Consider the following 24,600-nt stretch of genomic DNA (forward strand, 5'->3'; position numbering starts at 1 on the left):
ATTACTATAATTTCTCAAATTACAGGTGTAGATCTTCATTTGTCCAGTAGCAAAATAACAGGATTTTAATGTTTAATTCATAATGTTGCTTGATCGGTGGTTAGATTATTAGCTGGACAAAAGGCTACATGAAGGCTACATGAAAAGTATCGTAATGTTAATATAACCGTGTGTTAGTGCAGGGTTTTAGTGAATTTATGTAAATCAGCAAGCTCATCTGCATTTCCTACAGCACAGGGAAATTCTAAGTTACAAAAGAGTGATAAAATTAAGATCCTACACCTGTAGATCTCCCTCAAAATGAACAGCACAGGTGATTCATAGATCTGAGGAGATATCTTACCATTTCAAACACAGTGGACATATGTCATGTTTAAACTCAAGCAAAACATGGGAGTGCATTATTTATATTGCTCTACCAGAGGAGTTTTTAGGAGGGCTATTGGTCTGCAGGAGGTATGATGCAATGTGGAGTTTACGGACAGCTACTGCTCATTGACGGTAAAATGGGATAAAGGGGGCTGGGCTCTGCTTTCGAGAACAAAATGTGATCCTGTGTGGGAAATTCCCTCTCCTCTGTCAGAGCCAGACACTAGGATGGACCAGGGGAGGCTCCAGGAGCTGCAAGGGGCGGAACTACAAGGTCACACCAAGTATAAAGTTTGACCACTATGTGTGTGTGTGTGTGTGTGTGTGTGTGTGTGTGTGTGTGTGTGTGTGTGTGTGTGTGTGTGTGTGTGTGTGTGTGTGTGTGTGTGTGTGTGTGTGTGTATAAAGCTAAAGGCACTCTTTCCAAACTCAGTTCTTGTGTTGGGAACATTATAGAAAATACAGTTATTTGATCTCAGACGGTAATGTCCATGACTCATAGGGTGAGTAAAGTACTGAAATACATTGGCAGCTGCCCTAAGTTGGCCTTATACACTGAGTATACCAAACATTAGGAATACCTAATGTTCGGTATTTTGCCCTCAGAACAACATCAATTCATCAGGGCATGGACTCTACAAGGTGTCGAAAGCACCTACTACCATACCCCTTTCAAAGGCACTTAAAGCTTTTGTCTTGTCCATTCACCCTCTGAATGCACACATACACAATCAATGTCTCAATTGTCTCAAGGCTTAAAAATCCTTCTTTATTAACCTGTCTACTCCCCTTCATCTGCACAGATTGAAGTGGATTTAACAAGTGACATCGATAATGGATCATAGCGTTCCCCTGGATTCACCTGGTCAGTCGATGTCATGGAAAGAGTAGGTATTCTCAGTTGTTCACTAAGTGTAGACAAACATCAAATCCTTTTACTCACATGCGTCAAATACAACCTTACCATGAAATGCTTTATTACAAGCCCTTAACAAACAATGCAGAGTTTTAAGTAAGAAAAGTGTGCTAAATAAGCAAAATAATGAGGCAATATACAAGGGGTACCGGTACCGAGTCAATGTGCAGGGGTGCGGATTAGTCAAGGTAATTGAGGTAATATGTACATGTAGGTAGGGGTAAAGGTAGATAATAAATAGATAGATAATACACACAGAGTAGGCGCAGCATATGTGTGGAGTGTGAAGGAATATGAATGTGTGTGTGTGTGTGTGTGTGTCGGAGTGCCAGTGTAGTATGTGTGAGTGTGTGGTTAAAGTCCAGTGAGTGTACATCGAGCCTGTGCAAAAGAGTCAGTGCAAAACATTATAGTAAATAAGAATTAACATAAGGGGCTCAGAGAGAACAGTCTATGACTTGTGTGGTTGGAGTCATTGACAATTTTAGACATGTACCAGAGAGTCTGCCTTATAGTTAAGGATGGCTAACTGATAGAAGTTACAGTGACGTCTTGTGTTGGTTACAAATCTTAGAGCAGCATGGTAAATTGTGTCTAGTGCAGTGCTTCCCAAACTTTTTCACTCATACTCACTATTTCTTCTAAGAGCACAAGCACTGTCCATGTCAAAAACAAACTGTTCACACTCCTCTTGTTGGAGGATAATGTTTTTTGCAGGTTTAAAGCTTATTTCCTGCGATTCTACACATTTTGCCATGGGGCGGATTTTCTTTTACTGTTTTAAAGCTTATTTCCTGCAATTCTACACATTTTGCCACGGGTGGAGAAAACATTTTGACGTTTGGAAGCTCATTTCCTACAATTCTACACATTTTGCCATTTCTTATGTGTGCATGTGATATCTGACTGACTCAAACATTAAAACAAAATCATTGGGCTAAGAAACGTTAGCTGACATGGCTAGTTGATCAACTGGACATAAATAGCTCTCCAAGGTCTGCAATGACTGACATGACAAGAGGAAAACTGCTGATGGAATACCAATTTCGAAATTGCACCTTGTGCATTCTACTATTAAAACTTTCAAGAATAAGTTGAAAGCCCAACTGAGTTCTCCTCCTACCTCTCCGCGCCCTACCTGCCGACCCCTTATGTCACAGTTTGGGGACAACTGGTCTAGTGTGCAGGTAAGACCCCGGGGAATTAAATGTAACCTTTATTTAACTAGGCAAGTAGGTTAAGAACAAATTGTTATTTACAATGATGGCCTACACCGGCCAAACCCGGACAACGCTGGGCCAATTGTGCGCCACCCTATAGGACTCCCAATCACGACCAGTTGGATACAGGCTGGAATCAAACCAGGGTGTCTGTAGTGACGCCTCTAGCACTGAGATGTAGTGTCTTAGACTGCTGTGCCACACGGGAGCCCATGTACAGAAAATCACCATAGTCCAATAAAGGCAAAAAAAAGTGGCTTCAGCAAGGTCTTTTCTAGCCTGAAATTGAAAAAGTATTGTTCCTAAAGAAAAAGATCAGCTGAAGATTAAGGTTTTTACTGAGCTGTTGAATGTGGAGCCTAAAGAGCGGAGGGTAAAACTCTCACCATTTCCAGCAACAATGTAAAAAAACAACAAGAAACATCAATAACAACAAAAACACCACCGCAGTGTATGATGGGAAGTGTATCATGCTGCTACACAGCTTGATTTGAAATGGCTTGGTTGTGATTTTGGTCTGTTATACAGAGCATGCTAACAGAGTTCCAGCACTGCTCTCGTTATTTTGGACTCAATGATACTAATACTATGCAGCAGCCTAACAAACACAACCAAGATAGTACAGTATACACTACTTTTTAGGAAACAATAAAATCAAGTGAATGTACAATATAATTTGGGTGAACTATCCCTATTTCAACCTATTGCTAGATTTGTCTTGTAAGTGCGTAGAGCATTGTTTTAATTTGGTGTGACATTTGAATTCACGGATGGAACAGGAAGATGTTGTTGAGCAATATACTCTGTTTCCATTATGGGAAGTTGTGTTGTGAAATTCACGATGTTCAAAACATTGTATTTTCTCTTTTATGTGGTACAAGAAAGGATGACATTGTTAAAATGTACTTGGAGTAATTGGGTTTAGTAGCAAAGCCTAATCAAGAAATACACAAAGCACTAGCACACACACACAATTTGCTCTCTCTCTCGAAACACCCTCCTTTACAAACCTCTGCCCTGCATTGTCACGGGTTTTCTGTAGTTCTCTAGGGATTATCTCCTGTCCTATTACCAGGGTAAGTTTGATAGTATTTTCAGTCATTTACACTGCCTTGCATTCATGTGTAGAAATGGTAGTGTATTTGACCAGTTCCACTTAGACCAGTTATTCGATTAAACTAAAACTAAACATACTGTATATAATCTTACTGAACAAACTGGACCTTTGGTGGATGATAGATTATCAAAGAGAATCTGTTCCACATCCAAAATCACTCTTCTCTTTGGCACATTTCATAGGCTAAATATTAAAGTATACCATTTGATATTTGAGGCTGGCAGGTTATACACATTTAAAAAAAACTATTTGCAGGACGGTGGTGGTGTGTTTGGGTAAAAGGTTAGTTGTTGATTAATCTTGGACTGTGAGGCCTTGAACCCCTCTGTGGGTCAGTGGACCCACCAGACTATTGACCGAGGTGTGTGCTTAAGATAATGGTGACATTTGCTAGTTGGGTGAAAAAGGCTCAGTTAGTATGTCTTCTTTCACCAATACACTGCTGTTGAAATATTGTTTTACTGAATCACACTGAAGTAATACTGGTATTTTAGGTTCTCAATATTATAACTTAACATTTTGAATAACTATCATTAGATGAAAATGTGTCATCACATTCCAAATCAATCATCAAATTTAAAATCATATTCCAAATCACACAATATCATAACTTAGAATTTTTAATAACTATCATTAGATGCAAATGAGTCATCATATTCCAAATCAGTTGTTCATGGGTCTAAAATAAGAGATAGGCCTAAATGTTACCTTAAAGGCCCAGTGTAGTCAAAAACATGATATTCCTCTGTTTTATATATATTTCCATAAAATAATACTGTGAAAATGATGATACTGCCCGTTTAGTGTAAGAGCTGTTTGAAAAGACTGCCTGCCTGCAATTTCAGCCTGTTTTGGTGGGATGGAGTTTTGGTGATGTCACCAGGCAGGCCAAAGTAATAATAATAAGGAATAATAATAAGGAAGAGAATTCCAAAACTCTCTGCCAATAACAGCTAGTTTTCCATTTTCCCCTCCCCACTTTGACCACTCCCAGACAGTCCTAGTAAAATGTATTGCTTGAGAAATTGCTATTTGCTATGAAGCTATTTTTGTTTCTTTTTGACCATTTTAATTGAAAACAATCACAGTAAGGTATTTAATTGTTACCCAAAAATGATTTGATATTGAGATAAAAACGGCTCAATTGGACCTTTAAGTTTGAGCTTATGTACACCTATAATCTTTTTATTCCCCGAGTTACTTATACCTTGAATTCTTACACATGTGAGCAAAGAGATACATAAATGGTCTATTTAATTCTGTGTATGTATGTGTGTGAAAGAGAGGAATAAATCAGTCAGGTGATCTACCACCTTTTTACCATCTCACAAATAAACACCATACAAATTAATAATATCAAAGTATAAATTGTTTAATTCAATAAAATATCAAGTACCATTTGTACATTTTCATCATATTAAGAGATTACTTCATTCATTGCCAATACTGTTACAAAGAGTTGCATCATACCTCTGCAGTGGGCTTTACAACTCTTCCCTTGACAACCATTGCTCCAGATAAGGACATTTATTTTTAAATAACAGAATATTTACCAATATTCAATATAAAATGCAAAACCCGTACAGAAATACTGCATACACAAAATTGTAAAGACAGAATGAAGGTGACATGTCAAGAATCATGAATAGTTGTACATTCGTTGCACCTTCTTTACCCAATCACATCTTGTAAACTGTTGGTGGCTTTTTCATGTATAGATACTGTACACAAACGTAACATCCTGGAATAACTTTTTCACATGTATGGCACCGCGATAAATGTTTTTTTTTAAGTCAGTGCCTGATCAAGTACCGATTTCCAGTGAGAGGTGTGTTGGCATTCTGTGGCTAACACTGACCGGTGGCAGAGAGCAAGTTACGCAGAGTGGCAAGCTCTCTTGACAGCTGCTCCACGCGTTTTTGTAAACGGTCATTCTCTGCGGCCAGTTCCAGCACTTTGTGTTGCGTCTCCATATTGCGTATTTTGGCTTTATCCCTGCTCTTTCTAACGGCAAGGTTGTTTCTCTCCCGCCTCTGCTTATATTCCTCACTGTCCTTTTCCAGTCGCTTCTTCCCCTTGCCACCAGATGACATTTTCCCGCCCTGCAAAGGCGACCTGCCTTTACCTGACGGGGCAGGTGTGCCGGGTGGACTTGAGGAAGACGAGGACGCAGTGGAAATGTTACCAAGGCTGCCACTTGGAGTCGACTGGTAATGAAGATACCTCATGTCGTAGCCAGACGAACCGTTGTTGTCCATTCTTTGGTCCTCTTGAAGATCGTCTCTTTCACCGGTTTTAAAGTGGTTCCCAAGAAACTCGGGGCTGAACACGGTGTCCACACGGGTCTCCTGCAGTTCAGGATAGCCCAGGACGTATGGCTCCCTAGGGTTGGCGTGCGCACTTGTCTCCCGCTCGTTGAGAGAGATGTAGTTTCTGTAGTTTTGTTCTAATGATGAAAGTCTCTTTATCCTGCTTTCCTCGGCAAGGAAACTAGCGAATACGCCTCCCCCTCTCTGCTGTGTTTCGTTGTGTGTTACTAGTTGACAGTGCGCAGCAGCTGGATCCAAGTAGTCGCTGAAATCAATTGCTTTCTCGTGCTCGGCTATGCCAAGCTCCGTCATCGAGCCGTCAACGCGCTGCTTGCAAGTGCTGTTGTCGCTAATGGGACTGATAATGCTGTTTCTACTCTGGAAAGCAAAGCAATCCCCGTCGTAGAAGCCGGCCACTTCCATGGATCTTAACACCCGCCGAATTGCGGGAACATTGAAATCTGGGGCACCCCGAGGTATTGGCTACAAGCGTAATTCTGGCTGAAAACACTCAAGTAACTTGGCACACGACGACAAAATGTCTCTGTGATAATATTCAATTATTGAAGAAAATAAACTTGAAGAATAGATGAGTAATGCAGCAGTGAGAGTCTAGGAACGGTTTATATATAGGCTAGTGTGAAACTGAATGGGCGGAGCAAGCGTGATAAATCCCCTAACTACCGGTAACCTGTTCCCACTTGATTTCGGAGACTGGTTAGTTGTTTAGCAACAAAATTGATGTGTGCAGAACTATGAGGCTAAACACAGGGGGTGGCTTAGACTGTTGACAGCATGTAGACTATATTCGTCTCCAAATTTGCATTGAAAATATAAATACATTTGCACAATGAGCACTTGTTTCTCAAATACATAGTTACAGTTGTTGGTTAGCTAGCTAACGAATTTTAGCCATATTAGCATTGCCATGACCATAGCTGTGGGAAGTAGAGGTGCTGAGGGTGCTGCAGCACCCCCCCTTGAAAAATCTGGATAAAAGATTTTCACAGAAGTAGTGCATATTAGTGGACCGATATAGCCATTTCCAGCACGGGCAAACTTTTTTTCCTGAATTGTAATTTTAAGAGGTGGACCTTAGAAAGGCAGAAATTCACAACTAGTCTATTAGTATACGCCTAAAGTAATAGTTTACGGAGCTTGGTTCAAAAACATGTATATTTGAGTATATGTATTTTAAATATTTATTTTCTGTGTATTTTAGTATTTTTCAAATAATGTGGAATCTACTTATTTGAAGTATTTTTAAATAATTTCCTATAAAAAGCCTACTATTTGAAACTTTTCTAAATTTCTTAATTACCTCTAGGACCAAACAGACCTGGGTTTAAATGCATGTAGTATCTAAATATTTTTATTTGAAAATACACTAAGCATTTTCAAATACATGCCAATACTTTCCAAGTGCATTTTTGAAAGACATTCCAATATTCAGCTACTTGTATTTTCCAATAAAAAATATCCAAATACTGAACAAAAATATAAACACAACATATAAAGTGTTGGTCCAATGTTTCATGGGCTGAAATAAAAGATCCCAGAAATAGTCCATACACACAAAAAGCTTATTTCTCTCAAATTTAGTACACAAATTTGTTTACATCCCTGTTAAGAGAGCATTTATCCTTTGCCAAGATAATTCATCCACCTGACAGGTGTGGCATATCAAGACGCTGATTAAACAGCATGCTCATTACACAAGTGCACCTTGTGCTGGGAACAATAAAAGGCCAATCTAAAATGTGCAGTTTTGCTACACAACACAATGCCACAGATGTCTCTAGTTTTGAAGGAGTGTGGCACCAGTACTGTTGCCATAGAATGTAATGTTAATTTCTCTACCATAAACCGCCTTCAATGTCATTTTAGAGAATTTGGCGGTACATCCAACCGGTCTCACAACCGCATACCCCATGTAACCACGCCTTCCCAGGACCTCCACATCTGGCTTCTTCACCTGCGGAATTGTCTGAGTAACAGGACCAGAGGAGGGATGTGAGGATCTTTTATAGAAAGTTTGAATTACATTTAATTCCACAATGCTCTCCATGACAAGGAAGCTGTAGTACATTACCAATATATTTTAAAAGAGAGACCCTGGCCAAAATAGCAGCACACAAAGTTGCAGACACATTTACAACATCAGACACAAAAGCATTACAGTTTAAAAAAACATGTATTTACACATTGGGAAAGTGTGGTGCAACTAGGGGTCAAAACCTTGACAGCCCCCCAGATCATAGTGTTTAACTTAGTTTTAAACTTATTTAAAGGGGCAAGCTCCTGTAATGTGCATCTAATGTCTATGGCTGTCTGCATTTAAGCATAGGCCACATATGACCTTACTCACAGATAACGTTTTTGCCACTGTAGATTTCAAACAATTAGTAGAGATGATTGAATGATTTTATGAAATTCCAAATTTAAGGCAGGGTGTAAATCCATTACCTGGCATATTGTAACCCACAGAGTCAAAGCTTTCCATTGAGAAGACTGGGAAAAGCAACAATACTTTGACTTGTAGGTCAGATTTTGTAAAATGATAATTTGTCTATTGTGTTGTACATAGTTGCACACTGCCATCTATGGGTAGTGTAAACAACAATTCACTCATGACTAAATTCCCTAGATCTCTGCCTACTAGGCTTTGTAAAGCTTACTATCGGTCACTCACCCCAGTAGCTCCCCCCAAATTATCTATTGTAATAATGGTTTCATTTATGATCTCAAATAGGCCTAACACAGTTCGGTGAGAATTAAATTAAATTATGAAATTGTAAAAAGTGTACAACCATAGTGTTTTTACCTAACCAAAATCCTAATTTCAACATGTGACATGCCTTTATATTAAAGGCCTATCTCTCCTAATTGACCGTAATATTTGGCTACCATGACCTGGTACATGGAACAACGGTCCTTAACAGTCAAACCCAATAGCTCTCACGGATGGGGTCAGGAAATTCGTTCGTTCACCTCACTACCTAATTGGTTATTCGCGTGATTATGGAACTATGTACAATTCAACAATTGGCTGCTTTAGATTGCAAGCGTAATGTGATAGGGTTAGAAAAGCAATGTAGTTTTATAGCAGAATAAAAGGCCTGCATGATTTGCACCACGGAATAGTACGATTCTTACCAGAGCGGGCTGAGCTTGATCTCAAATTCATGAGCACCGCGGCGTACACCTTCGCCAGAAGCAAGCGGCTTGCAAAACGAGCGCGCCTTATTTTTTGTAATGGCGTGTTTCTTGTGCTGAGTAGTTTCCACGTCTGTTGGTTTCCTGACTGTGGAAAGGGGTTGAACCAGGAGTGGAACATGGTGAAAATGGTCAACGACAACAGGTGTGGGCAAGATTTACGGAGCACAGAGCCAAATGGACCGGCACGGAGTACGGCGCGGTGGGGTCCACAACACGCAGGTGCTCGGGAACATGCGAATTTGTATTCGCCAGGTGAGGTAACCGCTATCTCTATTGTCAACGCCACTCAGGAATGTCGTAACCGGGTACATTTACAATGGTTCCACTTACATATCGGTTAGTCAAATTTGTTAAAATATTTTATTCATCAGGATCACGGGAAAGTAGTTAGGCATTTGAATAAGCCTACTAGTTGTTAGGTAATCGACTAGCCGGACTGTTCCCCGGGATAATTTGGAAATACAGAAATTATAACTAACTATGCTGTAAAAGCCATAGGCCTACACACAGCTCCACACGCACACTGGGAGGGGTTTGTTTGAACTTTCAAATCAAATGCCCTAATTGCTAAGTGCACGGGCCTTTCCCAATTGTATTCTCCTGGTCTCCTCAAGCCATTAGGGGAGGGACCTCTGGCTTTGTCATCCAATTGGTTTTGAGAAGAGGAGGAGAGGGGAAGTGTGGCGAATGTAATTGAGAAAAGGCCATGGTGTCAAGAATGGACTCAAGTGGACCAAAGCTCAGTCGTCATAAGTTAGTGGTGCATTAAGTGACTAGAGTTGATATGACTACAAAGTATTTCAAAGAAATCTAGCCTATGATGACAAATTACTGTACCAATTGAGCATGTCATTCTTTAAGTCTATTGCATGCTACTTTGCATGTTGCCTTTTGTACTTGATGCTTTTGACTGTTTTTTTCTTTGCTTGACTCTTATTGAAAGACACTGAATGCATAGGTGCTGCTGTGTCCTGGCTCCAACATTCTACATGTGACCAGAATGCTGCTGTGTACTTCACGTGGAGGGGTGGTGGTCCCTAGGCTTGAAACGTTGCAATACCTGCAAATTATGTAGGCAACGCCATTTACGTTCAATTCCAAGTAGTCCCTTTACAAGTCAGAATATAGAATAAACTTAATTTGAATATACTCTGCTGGTTGTTCATGATATTGGCCCTTCATTTGTTTGCAATTTGAGACAAAATATCCACAGGAAAGCATTATTAACCCGACTTCAAAAACGTTGGTCTCTGTGTGGTAATGAAGATTTATTTGCTCGAGACCAAAGGCATAAAACGTAAGTACATGCATGTAATCGAAGTCTGTAGGTGTTTCCATCGGTTTGCATATGTGCAGGTGACATAAATTTCAATGGCAGCACTGTCACTCTAAATTTGGGTAAACAGCACTTTCTTGTGGATATTCCATCCCAAATTGAGCGGCTGAAGAACCAACCTCACAGACGGCCATCAGAGTAAGTTGAAATGTAATTAAACATTCTGGCTTATAGGAAAAACGTACACAATTTTGCATTGCTATGTTTCAGACTGTATATTAAGTATTGGTATAAACGTCTGATTTTTAGGCAAGCTCCTCATTAGCTCTGGTCCAGTGTGTTATCTGCAGATGAGCCTCTGTTGAAGGCGAATGAGACATGTAAATTCCCTGGACCAGAGCTAGTATAACAGTATAGACTTTACGTCCGTCCCCTTGCCCCGACTTGGGCGCGAACCAGGGACGCTCTGCACACGTCAACAGTCACCTTCGAAGCATCGTTACACATCGCTCCACAAAAGCCGCGGCCCTTGCAGAGCAAGGGGAACCACTACTTCAAGGTCTCAGAGCAAGTGACGTCACCGATTGAAACGCCACTAGCGCGCACCACCGCTAACTAGCTAGCCATTTCACATTGGCTACACTATCTCCTCACTGGCACAGTGTTGCCATGGTGTAAAGAGACTAACTTTGCAGGTACAGGGTACAAAAAGTTAATTCAAGAAACACTCATTGTGCAATAAACAGCAGGAGCATTCAAGTGTGCAGGTATCTCATCTTTGATTGAGAGGTTATAACACTGGGTGTAATATTTTTGAAGACAATGACAAATGTCACATGCAGAGGGGGATAGTCGTGTGTTCGTAATTAAATGTCCAAGTTAAGGGAATTTATGAACAGACTGAAATCTGATAGCATTTCTAGCCAAGGTTGTTAAAACAAAAGCATCAGGTTAAGTATCAGTCAGACTACATAGGTATCTACTATACAGTTAATTTCCAACCATGGTTACTACAGCACACACAAAGCACTCATTTCAGGTAGTTTGCTAATTAAACCTCTTCTGATTACTCTACTGCATTCAAATAATTATTAGGCCATCATCACTGTAGCCTTAGTAACCCTTCAAATCCAGCTTGGCATGGTGGTTACAAGGCAGATATATTGGCAATATCACTGAATGGTAATATTGTGTTTGACCACATCCATGCGAACTTGATATACAACTTCTGGGTTTATATAAAACAATTAAAATGCATTTAAAAAGAATGCTTTGTGTAGAAAAGTATGGCAAATTTGAGAATGAATGTGTTGATATTAGCAAATTTAAGACTGAAAAAAAATTGGTTGAAAACAAATCACAGAAGCGTTACAAAATAGGTTTGGCAAATTGAGAAGTGAAATGAAAGGCAAGAGATTACTTCATCTGTGATTGTTAAGGCCATTTAAAAAAACTACATGAATGCTATGTCCATCCAGACAACTGGATATAGACAAAATATGAGCCGTGCGCATATAGGCAAATTAGGGTAGGCAGTCCTTGACATGTAAAGGACAACATACTGGGTCCATGTCCAGTGAGCGATACATTGTTTTTGAGGGGGAGATGAAGTTCTGCAAAAAAGCAAGACTGTTTCCTTCAAGTATTTAGAGTTTCTCAGTCTTTGTAAAGTGGATGACCATTAAATGTTTGGCGGTCCCTTATGGTGACAATGGCTTCAGTGTTACACCTCAAGAAAGGAGATCAGAAATATAGAGTAAGATGAGGATTTGAAAAAGTACTGCAATGTAGTAGTGATTTCAAATAGCACTTCCCGCTCAGATTTTTAGTGGGTTAAGAAAACACTCCACCATTATATGTCCTCTGATGTTGTACTTATTCTGGGATAGTGTATGACCTAGAGGCTCACTCCCCTCAGTGAGCTTGTCCAGGAATAGGGTCATGAGGGGGTTTACTTGAGATGGGAGTATCTAGAGTTAACATTTGTTATGCCATTGGATGAGGTAATGGTTCTGTGCTATGAAGTACCAGGAACGAGATTAGAACCTCGTCTTAGGGACCAAACTGAACGATAATGTATAGCGAATTTTATCTGGCTAAGGGATACTCCTTTCTCAATTATAAAGTCCCTTTGTGAAGTGTTCCTAAAATCTGTGGTTCATCATGTAGGTTGAGAGGGGTGTATATTGGCTATAAAGGATATTTGTACTTTTCTGTTGTGACTTTCAATGGTTCATTAGAGATAGCTCATCATTGAAAGTCGAAGGCTATTGCAAAGCTCTTATTATTAAAAATGTAGTTTAAGTATAACTCTGACTGATGTGTGAAGTTTGTTTCTCCTCATTTGGTAAATATAGAAATAAGCCACCACACCCTGCACATTGACTCTGTACCCTTACCCCCTGTATATAGCCTTGTTATACTTGTTTTATTGTGATTTATATTTTAGTTTATTTTCTAAATATTTTCTTAACTCTTTCTTGAACTGCATTGTTGGTTTAGGGCTTGTAAGTAAGCATTTCATTGTAAGGTCAAATTTAAAATTTGATTTCTAATACTGACAAATTATCCAATGGATTGTGGTCATTTTCTGAATGGAAGAAAAAGTGGAGGTGCAAAAATGCAAGTTTTCACCCTGTATTTACATTTTCTGCATGACTCATATGGCCAAGTGGACACAAGACTGTTTGGGTCCTCTCAGTCCCAAAGAGGAATAACTTTGCAGCTGTTTCTGATTTAATAAACGATGCCATCCTGGTGGGTGGTAACATTCAAATAAAACCCAGCCCTGAAAATAATTTCAATGCCGTATCATAGGAAAAGACGCCGCATTCATACGGATTTGCACAAAGTGGGCATTTCAGATTTGTCACTTGAAGCCCAAATATATCATACTTTGACTAAAATTAAGACTTGACTTAAATCGTTGTGCAACATCATGGGTAAGCTCTAGCCATCGTCTTTCAGCTCAAAGGGGGACTGGTGTGGGCGTTTTAAGTCTTTCAGATCATGTTGCTATTGACCAATACCAAACTTGTTTGACTTTTTTTTCCCCCCCATGATAAATTTATGTGGTATATGCAAGATTTAATTTGTCATGCCATTGCAGATTTGAAGTTACAGGGTCTAACTGATGGGTTGTAATATGATACAGTACATTAAGACGTGTTAGTTTGTACTAAGCGATCACCTAATGTAGATGTACAGTGAGCACTCAAAGTATTGGGACAGTGACAATTTAGTTGTTTTGACTCTGTACTCTAACACTTTGGATTTGAAATGATACTATGACAGGTTAAAGTGCAGACTGTCTATTTGGCTTTAATTTGAGAGTTTCTTCTATATCGAGTGAACCGTTTAGAAATTACAGCACTTTTTGTACATAGTCCCCACAAATTCACTTGTGTATTGAATTAGTCCAAAGTTTAGTATTTTGTCCCATATTACTAGCATACAATGATTACATCAAGCTTGTGATTCTACAAACTTTTGGATGCATTTGCTGTTTGTTTTGGTTGTGTTATATATAATATTGTGCCCAATAGGAATACATTGTGTCCTTTTTTTGTTCCTAAACACTTCTACATTAATGTGGATGCTACCATGATTACGGAAAGTCTTGAATGAATCGTGAATAATGATTAGTGAGAAAGTTAGATGCACAAATATCATACCACAAAGACATGCTAACCTCTCACCATTAAAATAACAGGGGAGGTTAGCATTTGGGGGGGTGTATGATATTTGTGTGTCTAACTTTCTCACGCATCATTATTCACAATTCATTCAGGATCATCTGTAACAATGGTAGCATCGACATTAATTTAGAATGTTTAGAAACTTATTTACAATTAATTTCTATTGGCCACAAATTTATCTGAAACAACCCAAACAGCAAATGCATCCAACAAATTTGACTTCTGACTACTTTATTACACATAAGTGAATTGGACCCAATACTTTTGTAAAACGTGATGTAAAATCTATACGGTTCACCCGATATGGATACAAATACCCTCATATTACAGCTGACAGTCTGTACTTTAACCTCAGTCATTGTATCATGTGCTGGAGTACAGAGCCAAAACATGCCACTGTCTCAATACTTTTGTTGCTCACTGTAAATGTGTGATTTAGTAGTTATTTTAATGACCTAATTGCTTTAATACAATGCTTTTTCATGAATGGATTTAGCTAAAGGTCTTGCTGAATGTGTACAATTGGGATTTGTCTAAATGTTAAAAGAGATGTTGCCTAATGCCCTTATTTGTTGTCAAGAATGAGATCAATCATGTTGTAAATGGTTGTTGATTTGTTCAGGTGTTTCTGACATGTTTGTCTGAATGAAATTTGTAGTGCTCCTTTAACCTTTTAAAAAGCTGGCCTTGTCTTCTCTGCTTAGCTAAGTTGATGTAAATTTAGTTTAATCGGTACAAAATGGTTGGCTTACTTATGGCTTACAATTTATATTATATTTATAAAGAAACTAAATTAAAAAACAAGGTAGTACTTAGTTGTGTTCATTATTGCTATTAGAAGCATATCTAACAAAGACCATCCATGAGAACGCAGGGGTGTCAAACTAATTTTGCCCCGGGGAGTGCATTCCTTCTTCAACGAGGTCTGGCGGGCCGCACTAAATTGGTTATATTTCCTCAGTCAAAATGTGGTCTTTTTTGCAGCTGTTTCTTTAAGGCTCCCCGACTGTCTAGCTTTCATTAGTGAGCTGGACAGAGTCAATAAACTGAAGGTCCATTATCATTTGTACACATTTGTACTCATTTTAAGTGTATTATGCTATTATATTTCTTAGAAATATAGCTATGCCATTGTCAAAATAACTACCATGATACATCTATGAATTAAACTTTTCACAGTGGTCTCTAGGTAAATCAAAAATATCTCACCCCCCATTGAGTGTTGGGAACAAGTTGCCCCTAACCACTGGTCCGGGGTTAGATATGTTTAATCGCCCTTTTGGTTAGGATTTGGGGTGGGTAAATCTCATCTGTGGATCCATTTATACTAGGTATGTGGATCAATTTACCTCGAGCAAGCGCGTTTCCATCTCTCCGCTCCCATGCTGCAACCAACCCCCAACCATGCTTACGTGCGCGCTCCCGCTACTAAGCGACAAGATGGCGGTCGCCGCCGGATCAGGTAAACGGTTCAGCTAAATAAATGACTAACTACCACATTACTAATTTCGTGTAACATTCAAATAAACGTTTGCTGATAGTGTATTTACGTTCCAAGATACTTTCCAGAAATGCTCAAGTGCTTATTTTAATAAAATATGTCTTTGCATAGCTGCTAGCTAGCGGCTAACTCTAGCTACCGAAGTTAGCTCTCACCTGCTATCTGACAAGGCTTTTGGTCTCGCAAGTTCTAGTGTTTTGAGCATGACATGGCAAATTCCGTTGGAAAACCTCTCCATGCATAGTTACCCATATATTTAATGCTAAATTTAACTCAGTTGACATGGCAAAAGAGCTCGTCAACCTGTGTCGACTGATCAAATGCCGCGTCATTCATCAAGCGTTGTTTTTAGCCTGTTAGCTAGCTTCTACGTCCAGAACATCATTGGCAAGAGAATTACCAGCTAGCTAACGTTAGTTCATTATTAGCTAGTCGCAGGAACAGCTCGAACTGGCTGGTTTGTGTGTTGCATGTTGTCAGCACACGTTATAGCAGCTACCTAACGAGTTGCTATTTGTTGTTAGCTGGTTTGCTAGCGAAGTCAACTAGTCAGATAACGACTCGATTTGTTACTGGAGTGATTTCGTGATCTAACTTCAGCTAAGTTGTTAGTCACATTAATTTGACTTGTATTAGTTAGTGTCATCTTTCCCACGTACACTGGGTAGTTGGCTATCGACTTTCTAATGCGCTCAATTATTTAGCTAACGTTAGCTCACTCATCTGAATTTAGGCCAGACCCTTTTGGGCCTACTATGAACTGAAATGGCAAACGTTAACTAGCGAGAATTGGCTAACTAGCTACCCACACATTTATGCGGATTACGTTTACCGTCCACATTACGTCAATCCACACCTCCAATTTGTTCTCTAATACAGGCCAGAAACGTTCGTTTGAATTAGCTAGCTACTGTAGTTATACACTTAATCATAATTGAAAAACTCCTCAAAATAGTCAGGGGCTTTATTGTAATTACATTGGGCAGTGATAGTGGGGTAGTTGATGCAGAGTGGTCTCTATAAATACAGACAAATAAATGATGTGTTACACAGCTGTAATAAGCCTAATTATACAGTAACAATCCGTTTTACTGCTAAAATCAAAACAAGCAGTAATGTTGTAAAGGTAAAATGGCAGGTAAATGCCACACACATACCCAATCAGACTACCAGATAATCTAGACTGGGAATATAGCAGATTATTCCCAGAAGCTCAGTGTGAATGGGTCGACTCACTAAATCTGCACTGGGTTATTGCAGATCTTGTCTCATGCGAAACTCTCACCACCTAGCTAACTTCTGTAGGCCTATCTACAGGTTTATGGACAGATGTTGGGTGCTGTTCAGATGTTTATGAACAACAGCTGTTTTCTGGAGCTGCTTGAAGGAACTGACTGGTAGGAAGTGGAATCTGGCTTTATAGCAGTCCCTTATTGGCTACTGGTAGCCTGTTGGTCAATGGAACAGGTACAGGTGTGATTGGCAGATGATGTGACCAATGGCTGGTTAGTGGCACTTTCAAACTGTTTTGGCACAGACCGGTGGTATGACCCGCTCGACTGGTTTTACTGTCAAAGCTAGCCCATCCTTCATATTTCATCATATTTCATGGCTTGCAATCAGCAGAAACCAGTCAAACCCTGGCAAGTGCGACTATAATAGATGCTCTGTTTCCACCACTAAATTGTATTCAAAGGGCACTATAGAAGAATCAAAGTTTGCCATGTTGTGTAACTTCTGACATATACACTGAATGTACAAAACATTAGGAACATCTTCCTAATATTGAGTTGCACCCCCTTTTGCCCCCAGAACAGCCTCAATTTGTCAGAGCATGACTACAATACTACAAAAAGACTACAATGTTTCAAAAGCGTTCCAGAGGGATGCTGGCCCATGTTGATTCCAATGCTTCCCACAGTTGTCAAGTTGGTTGGATGTCCTTTGGGTGGTGGACCATTATTGATACTCACGGGAAGCTGTTGTGAGAACCAGCAGCATTGTAGTTCTTGGCACACTCAAACCTGGCACCTACTGCAATACCCCGTTCAAAGGCACTTAAATATTTTGTCTTGCCCATTCACACTCTGAATGGCATACATACACAATCCATGTCTCAAGGCTTAAAAATCCTTTAACCCGTCTCCTCCCCTTCATCAACACTGATTTTAAGTGGATTTAACAAGTGACATCAATAAGTAATCATATCTTTCGCCTGGATTTACCTGGTCAGTCTATGCCATGAAAAGAGCCGAACATGGTTTTGTACACTGTGTATATTGAAACCCAATGGGATGTACTGTTTGCTTTGTCTTGTGTGGTATTTCAATTATTTCCGTTTTGTGCTTGTTTGTATCACACACCAATAGGCGTTAAGGTTCCTCGTAACTTCCGGCTGCTTGAAGAGCTGGAAGAAGGCCAGAAAGGTGTGGGGGATGGGACAGTGAGCTGGGGCTTGGAAGATGATGAGGACATGACCTTAACAAGATGGAGAGGGATGATCATTGGCCCTCCTAGGGTGAGTTGGCTACTCTGATTCACAGGAATCCACCAAGTTTGGCTCACTGGCCTTGTCCAGAAACAACCCCTTAGGTCCTACCCCGCTAGGCAACTGTGGAGGTCTGAGAGGATTGGACAGGTGTAATCAATATGTCAAAAATTCCGCCTACCCCAGGGGTGTCAAACATACGGCGCTCAGGTTTGTAAAACAAAGAATGCATCATTTTTTTGTCAATAAATGTACATTTGCGGGGGACAATCTTAATCGATATTGAAATGGCTAAAACCAAATCAAAACTATTCTGTCTAGCTTGCTAACAGTTGGACTGTTGGGGAGCATTTAAAATTCCAAATGCGTGGAAATAAAATGGATTATATTTACAGCCCTCAGGACCTCGGTGAAAACCGAATGCGGCCTGGGTTTGACAACCCTGAGCTAGCCTATCAAAGGGGCAAGGTGGAGCTATTAACGTAATGCTAAACCCTTTCTTACTGATGTCTTTGTCATTTTTCAGACAATCTATGAAAATAGGATGTACAGTCTGAAGGTTGAATGTGGGCCCAGATATCCAGAGGCACCACCATTTGTCAGATTTGTAACTAAGATAAACTTGAATGGTGTGCACAACTCCAATGGTGTGGTATGTAAATCTGTTTGTCCTTCAAAATGTTTCCATTGTATAATAGTTAATACTAGCTGTCTCATTTGTGTTGTAGATATTTATTTTATGTATGTTTAAGGATTTGATTGTTTATTGAAGTGAATGACTGATTCAATTGCTCCTGGCTCCTATAATAAGATATGGATTTCAGTGCAGGGCTAATGCCTACTATGTTTAGGTTACATTACAGACAGGAAATGTCACATGCAATAAGAGGCAATACTTTGCTTGAACATACTAAATGTAGTTATGCATGATCGTATAGGATGTACGTTCCGCTGGATAGGCTATTCCACAAGTTGCATTTATGTAGACTTATTATATTTACATTTTATATCCATACAAAAATGAACTATTTTTACCAGATTATGTAGCGAATCATTTTTGGGATATGTTTGTTCACAACTAACCAGTACTTCAGCCAACCATGATATTACTACAAAATATATAGAGAGATTTGAGTTATGTTTTGTGAGTGTGCGTGATTGAGGTGTAACGGAATGTTTCTCTCCTTCCATTGTTCCCTGTCCTGCAGGTTGACACACGAGCAGTGTCTGCACTGGCCAAGTGGCAGAACTCCTACAGCATCCGTGTGGTCCTGCAGGAGCTCAGGCGGCTCATGATGTGCAAGGAGAACATGAAGCTCCCCCAGCCACCAGAGGGCCAGATCTACACCAACTGAGCCCATGCTACTACTCTCCTTTTCCCTCTTTTGTTTGCGTTCATCCTTTCATCCCATCCACCACCTCCCTTATTTTAATTAATTTGCCAGCCAACACTCAAGCGCACACACATAGGGACGTACGTGTGGCCGAACACACGAATGCAGACACCCACAAACATGCAATCACTTCTACATGCGCCCTTCTCAGGCCCTGGCCCCTCCCCTTTCCATCACTGGAGCTCTGGTTGGACTAGAGAAGACTAGGTAGGCAGAGTCATCAGTCCAGCCCTGATCATTCGAATACTGTACATCTTACTAATCTTTTTTTATTATTATTTGTTATAAATGCAGATTGTACAATAACATAAATAATCTTATTGAGTGTACATGTTGTGTGCTGCCTTTTTGTAATAGAGAGGACCCTCCAGCGATTATGCAAGTATTTGTGGATTTTGTTCAGTGCAAGATATACATTAGATAAGAAAAACGTATCAGGTTCTAAACAAAGTTCAACCAGTCAATTTACCTCCCAATTGATTTAGGGAGCTTGACCCAAGAAATATGTTAAAATATTGCTTGGGTGTTTTTGGGGGGGGCTTTATGCATGTGTAACTTGTATAGCAATTTATTTACGGGCTCCACTGGAAATGCATGTGACTGCAGCAGCTTATAGCAAGATCCCTGAAGTAGTATGCCCTTCAAGCTGTCACTTTAGTCAACACACACCTGGCCATGACAGAGACAACCACTGATATTTAGCGTCCTATATAATTATTTATATATATTTTTAAGATACCGGAAATGTTTAGTTCATAAGTGTCATTGGGTGTAAAACATAATACAATAATAACATGTCATCTGAAAGGATTCACACACCAGAAAACCTGCAACCATTTAAGCTAACAACCCTTGAATGGAGAACTTGAATTGGCTACCTCTTTTGGTCCTTAGTTGGAGAGTAGAATTGACCAATAGTCATGTCTTCTTTTATACGTTTTTTTTCCTTCCCCCTTTCCTATCATAATTATTGCATCATGCATTCACACTTATGTATAGTGTCTATATTCCAATGGTTCTCACCCCCTGCAGGCATTACCCATGTTTGTTTCAGAATGCAATGTCATCGAGTTTGCCATTCATACACTGTCAGTATGGGTTATGGAACTACATTGATTGTACTTTTACACTATCTTGGTCTGTACAGGATCTTTTGTATAGTGTTTGTCTGTTCCCCTTTAGTGATCTTACCAAACATGCAGTAAATATCATAAGGTGACCAGTCTTCTATTTGTTTATCACAAGCTAGGTTTCCATCAAATTGGCGACAGATTTTCATGCTAATATTCTACAATCCACGAAGACAATGTTCACAGCAAAGGGACTGGTTGCTGATAAAAGTCAGTGGGTGATGTAGTGCACACAAAATGTACTTTTTCGCTTAAGTTTTCATGTACCGAATAAAAATCTAAATTTCAGTGTGTTTCCATCGCATTTTCAACCCTACCCATAGTTTTCTCACAAATTGTTGCGTTAAAAAGCAAATGTGCCTACTCGTCTTGGCATTTGCGCTCTTGTCAACAGCTGGCAGATACTGTGCGGGTAGTCTAGACTGCATGATGAGATTAGTATGGATAAGAGCGAAAAAACATTTGTGTTAAACGTCAGTCAAGCATCGATCATCATATAATCGCGTGACTCCAAATGTAGTTTGATATGATAGTTACTATATCAATATGAGGTTGCAGCCAGCATTTACATAAAGGCGTTTCCACCGCCATTTCTCACCTAATACAGTTCATTGATACAAAAAGATCTCAGCATTTCAAACGAACAAATTATGTCTGCATTTATCGAATTGTACCGAAACTTCCTGTTTCCATAGATGTGATTTTTTAAAATACCGTATGACTACTCGAAAACAGGACTGGATGGATACGTGGGTAGTTTATTGATCTTATCAGGTACAATATTACAATTATTATGCTCTTCATGAAGTAACATCAGAGGGAATAGTATCCATCAAAAGGGGGCAATCCTATAATCAAAGTTCAGCATTTATAGTTATTGAGACCCTCGTGGACATAATAAAATGGGCTTAAATATTCATTAAAGGGACAGTATAGACACAACACCAGTGATGATTGTGATTGTTTGCTTTTATTTAGCTAGACAAGTCCGTTAACATATTCTTATTTACAATGACGGCCTACAAGCACAGCTGCTTGTGATGAAATTAAATTGTATTTGTCACATGCACCGAATACAACAGGTGTAGTAGACCTTACAGTGAAACACTTACAAGCCCTTAACCAACAATGCCGTTTTAAGAAAATACCTATAATTAAAGAGCAGCAATAAATAACAATAGTGGGGCTATTTACAGGGGGTACCTGTGAGTGGGCACCGGTGTCGAGGTATTTGAGGAAATGTGTACATGTAGGTAGAGATATTAAAGTGACTATGCATAGGTAATAGAGGAGAGTAGCAGCAGCGTTCTGGGGGGGTGCAATGCAAATAATCTGTGCACCCATTTGATTAGCTGATCAGGAGTCTTACAGCGTGGGGTAGAAGCTATTTAGGAGCCTCTTGGACCTAGACTTGGCGCTCCGGTACTGCTTGCCGTGTGGAGCAGAGAGAACAGTTTATGACTAGGGTGGCTGGAGTCTTTGACAATTTCTAGGGCCTTCCTCTGACACCGCCTGGTATAGAGGTCCTGGATGGCAGGAAGCTTGGCCCCAGTGATGTACTGGGCCATACGTACTACCCTCTGTAGTGCCCTGCGGTCCGGGGCTGAGTAGTGGTGCAACCCATCAGGATGCTCTCGATGGTGCAGCTGTAAAACCTTTTGATGATCTGGGGACCCATGCCAAATATTTTCAGTCTCCTGAGGGGGAATAGGTTTTGTCGTGCCCTCTTCACGATTGTCTTGATGTGCTTGGATCATGTTAGTTTGTTGGTGATGTGGACACCAAGGAACTTGAAGCTCTCAACCTGCTCCACTGCAGCCCCTCGATGAGAATGGGGGCGTGCTTGGTCCTCCTTTTTCTGTAGTCCACAATAATCTCCTTGTTGATTGTTGTCCTTGCACCACACAGTCAGGTCTCTAACCTCCTCCCTATAGGCTGTCTCATCATTATCGGTGATTAGGCCTGCCACTGTCGTGTCATCAGCAAATCTTAATGATGGTGTTGGAGTCGTGTCTGGCCGTGCAGTAAGGAGTGAATAGGAAGTACAAGAGGGGGCTGAGCACGCACCCCAGAGGGGCCCCCCTGTTGAGGATCAGCTTTGCGTATGTGTTGTTACCTACCCTTACCACCTGGGGCCGGCCCGTCAGGAAGTTCAGGATCCAGTTGCAGAGGGAGGTGTTTAGTCCCAGGTTCCTTAGCTTAGTGATGAGCTTTGAGGGCACTATGGTGTTGAACTGTAGTCAATGAATAGCATTCTCATAGGTGTCCTTTTGTCCAGGTGTGAAAGGGCAGTGTGGTAGAGGTCGACCGATTATGATTTTATGATACCTATACTGATTAATCGGCCGATTAAAAAAAAAAAAAACGTATTTGTAAAAATGACAATTACAACAATACTGAATGAACACTTATTTTAACTTAATATAATACACCAATAAAATCTATTTAGTCTCAAATAAATAATAAAACATGTTCAATTTGGTTTAAATAATGCAAAAACAAAGCGTTGGAGAAGAAAGTGAAAGTGCAATATGTGCCATGTAAGAAAGCTAACGTTGAAGTTCCTTGCTCAGAACATGAGAACATATGAAAGCTGGTGGTTCCTTTTAACATGAGTCTTCAATATTCCCAGGTAAGAAGTTTTAGGTTGTAGTTATTATAGAAATTATAGGACTATTTCTCTCTATACCATTTGTATTTCATTAACCTTTGACTATTGGATGTTCTTATAGGCACTTTAGTATTGCCAGTGTAACAGTATAGCTTCCGTCCCTCTCCTCGCTCCTACATGGGCTCGAACAAGGAACACATTGACAACTGCCACCCTCGAAGCAGTGTTACCCATGCAGAGCAAGGGGAATAACTACTCCAAGTCTAAGAGCGAGTGACGTTTAACACGCACCCCGCTATCTAGCTAGCCATTTCACATCGATTACACCAGCCTCTTGGGAGTTAATAGGCTTGAAGTCATAAACAGCACTGTGCTTGCGAAGAGCTGCTGGCAAAACACACGAAAGTGCTGATTGAATGAATGCTTACGAGCCTGCTGCTGCCTACCACCGCTCAGTCAGACTGCTCTATCAAATCATAGACTTAGTTATAACATAATAACACACAGAAATACGAGCCTTAGGTCATTAATATGGTAGAATCTGGAAACTATCATCTCGAAAACAAGACGTTTATTCTTTCAGTGAAATACGGAACCGTTCCGGATTTTATCTAATGGGTGGCATCCATAAGTCTAAATATTCCTGTTACATTGCACAACCTTCAATGTTATGTCATAATTACGTAACATTCTGGTAAATTAGGTGGCCCAAACTGTTGCATTTACACTGACTCTGCGTGCAATGAACGCAAGAGAAGTGACACAATTTCACCTGGTTAATATTGCCTGCTAACCTGGATTTCTTTTAGCTAAATATGCAGGTTAAAAATATATACTTCTGTGTACTGATTTTAAGAAAGGCATTGATGTTTATGGTTAGGTACACATTGGAGCAACGATATGCACCGCATCGGTTATATGCAACGCAGGACACGCAAGATAAACTAGTAATATCATCAACCATGTGTAGTTAACTAGTGATTATGATTGATTGATTGTTTTTTATAAGATAAGTTTAATGCTAGCTAGCAACTTACCTTGGCTTCTACTGCATTCGCGTAACAGGCAGGCTCCTCGTGGAGTGCAATGTAATCAGGTGGATAGAGCGTTGGACTAGTTAACTGTAAGATTGCAAGATTGAATCCCCCAAGCTGACTAGTTAAAAGTCTGTCGTTCTGCCCCTGAACGAGGCAGTTAACCCACCGTTCCTAGGCCGTGATTGAAAATAAGAATGTGTTCTTTACTGACTTGCCTAGTTAAATAAAGATTAAATAAAGGTGTAAAAAAAAAAACGGCCAAATCGGTGTCCAAACATACAGATTTCCGATTGTTATGAAAACGTGAAATCATCC

General features: G+C 40.0%; 2 protein-coding genes across 4 annotated transcripts; one reads left to right on the forward strand and one right to left on the reverse strand.

Moving 5' to 3' along the window:
• Positions 1-4,973: 4,973 nt before the first annotated feature.
• On the reverse strand, positions 4,974-6,536 carry cebpb (CCAAT enhancer binding protein beta). The gene has a single exon (XM_029664963.2). The coding sequence runs from the start codon at positions 6,352-6,354 to the stop codon at positions 5,470-5,472; it is 885 nt and encodes a 294-aa protein (XP_029520823.1). The 5' UTR covers positions 6,355-6,536; the 3' UTR covers positions 4,974-5,469.
• Positions 6,537-9,078: 2,542 nt separating this feature from the next.
• LOC115132375 (ubiquitin-conjugating enzyme E2 variant 1) lies at positions 9,079-20,925 on the forward strand. 3 transcript variants are annotated; one of them, XM_029664964.2, is made up of 4 exons: positions 9,090-9,402; positions 17,995-18,143; positions 18,640-18,765; positions 19,322-20,925. In XM_029664964.2, the coding sequence occupies exons 1-4, from the start codon at positions 9,117-9,119 to the stop codon at positions 19,466-19,468; spliced, it is 708 nt and encodes a 235-aa protein (XP_029520824.1). In that variant the 5' UTR covers positions 9,090-9,116; the 3' UTR covers positions 19,469-20,925. The 3 variants fall into 3 exon arrangements, with proteins under 3 accessions (XP_029520825.1, XP_029520824.1, XP_029520827.1); XM_029664967.2 differs by lacking the exon at positions 9,090-9,402 and adding an exon at positions 15,489-15,586; XM_029664965.2 differs by lacking the exon at positions 18,640-18,765 and having other exon boundaries at positions 9,079-9,402.
• Positions 20,926-24,600: the final 3,675 nt, after the last annotated feature.

Source organism: Oncorhynchus nerka, linkage group LG7 (assembly GCF_034236695.1).
Source record: "Oncorhynchus nerka isolate Pitt River linkage group LG7, Oner_Uvic_2.0, whole genome shotgun sequence".
NCBI classification, from domain to species: Eukaryota; Metazoa; Chordata; class Actinopteri; order Salmoniformes; family Salmonidae; genus Oncorhynchus; species Oncorhynchus nerka.

Excerpts from the sequence above, each read along its gene's own strand:
- cebpb (XM_029664963.2), bottom strand. The coding sequence starts at position 6,354 with ATGGAAGTGGCCGGCTTCTACGACGGGGATTGCTTTGCTTTCCAGAGT.
- LOC115132375 (XM_029664964.2), top strand. The coding sequence starts at position 9,117 with ATGAGCACCGCGGCGTACACCTTCGCCAGAAGCAAGCGGCTTGCAAAA. Across the intron at positions 9,403-17,994 it reads TGCGAATTTGTATTCGCCAG|GCGTTAAGGTTCCTCGTAAC; the intron begins GTGAGGTAACCG and ends ACACACCAATAG. Across the intron at positions 18,766-19,321 it reads TGCACAACTCCAATGGTGTG|GTTGACACACGAGCAGTGTC; the intron begins GTATGTAAATCT and ends CCTGTCCTGCAG.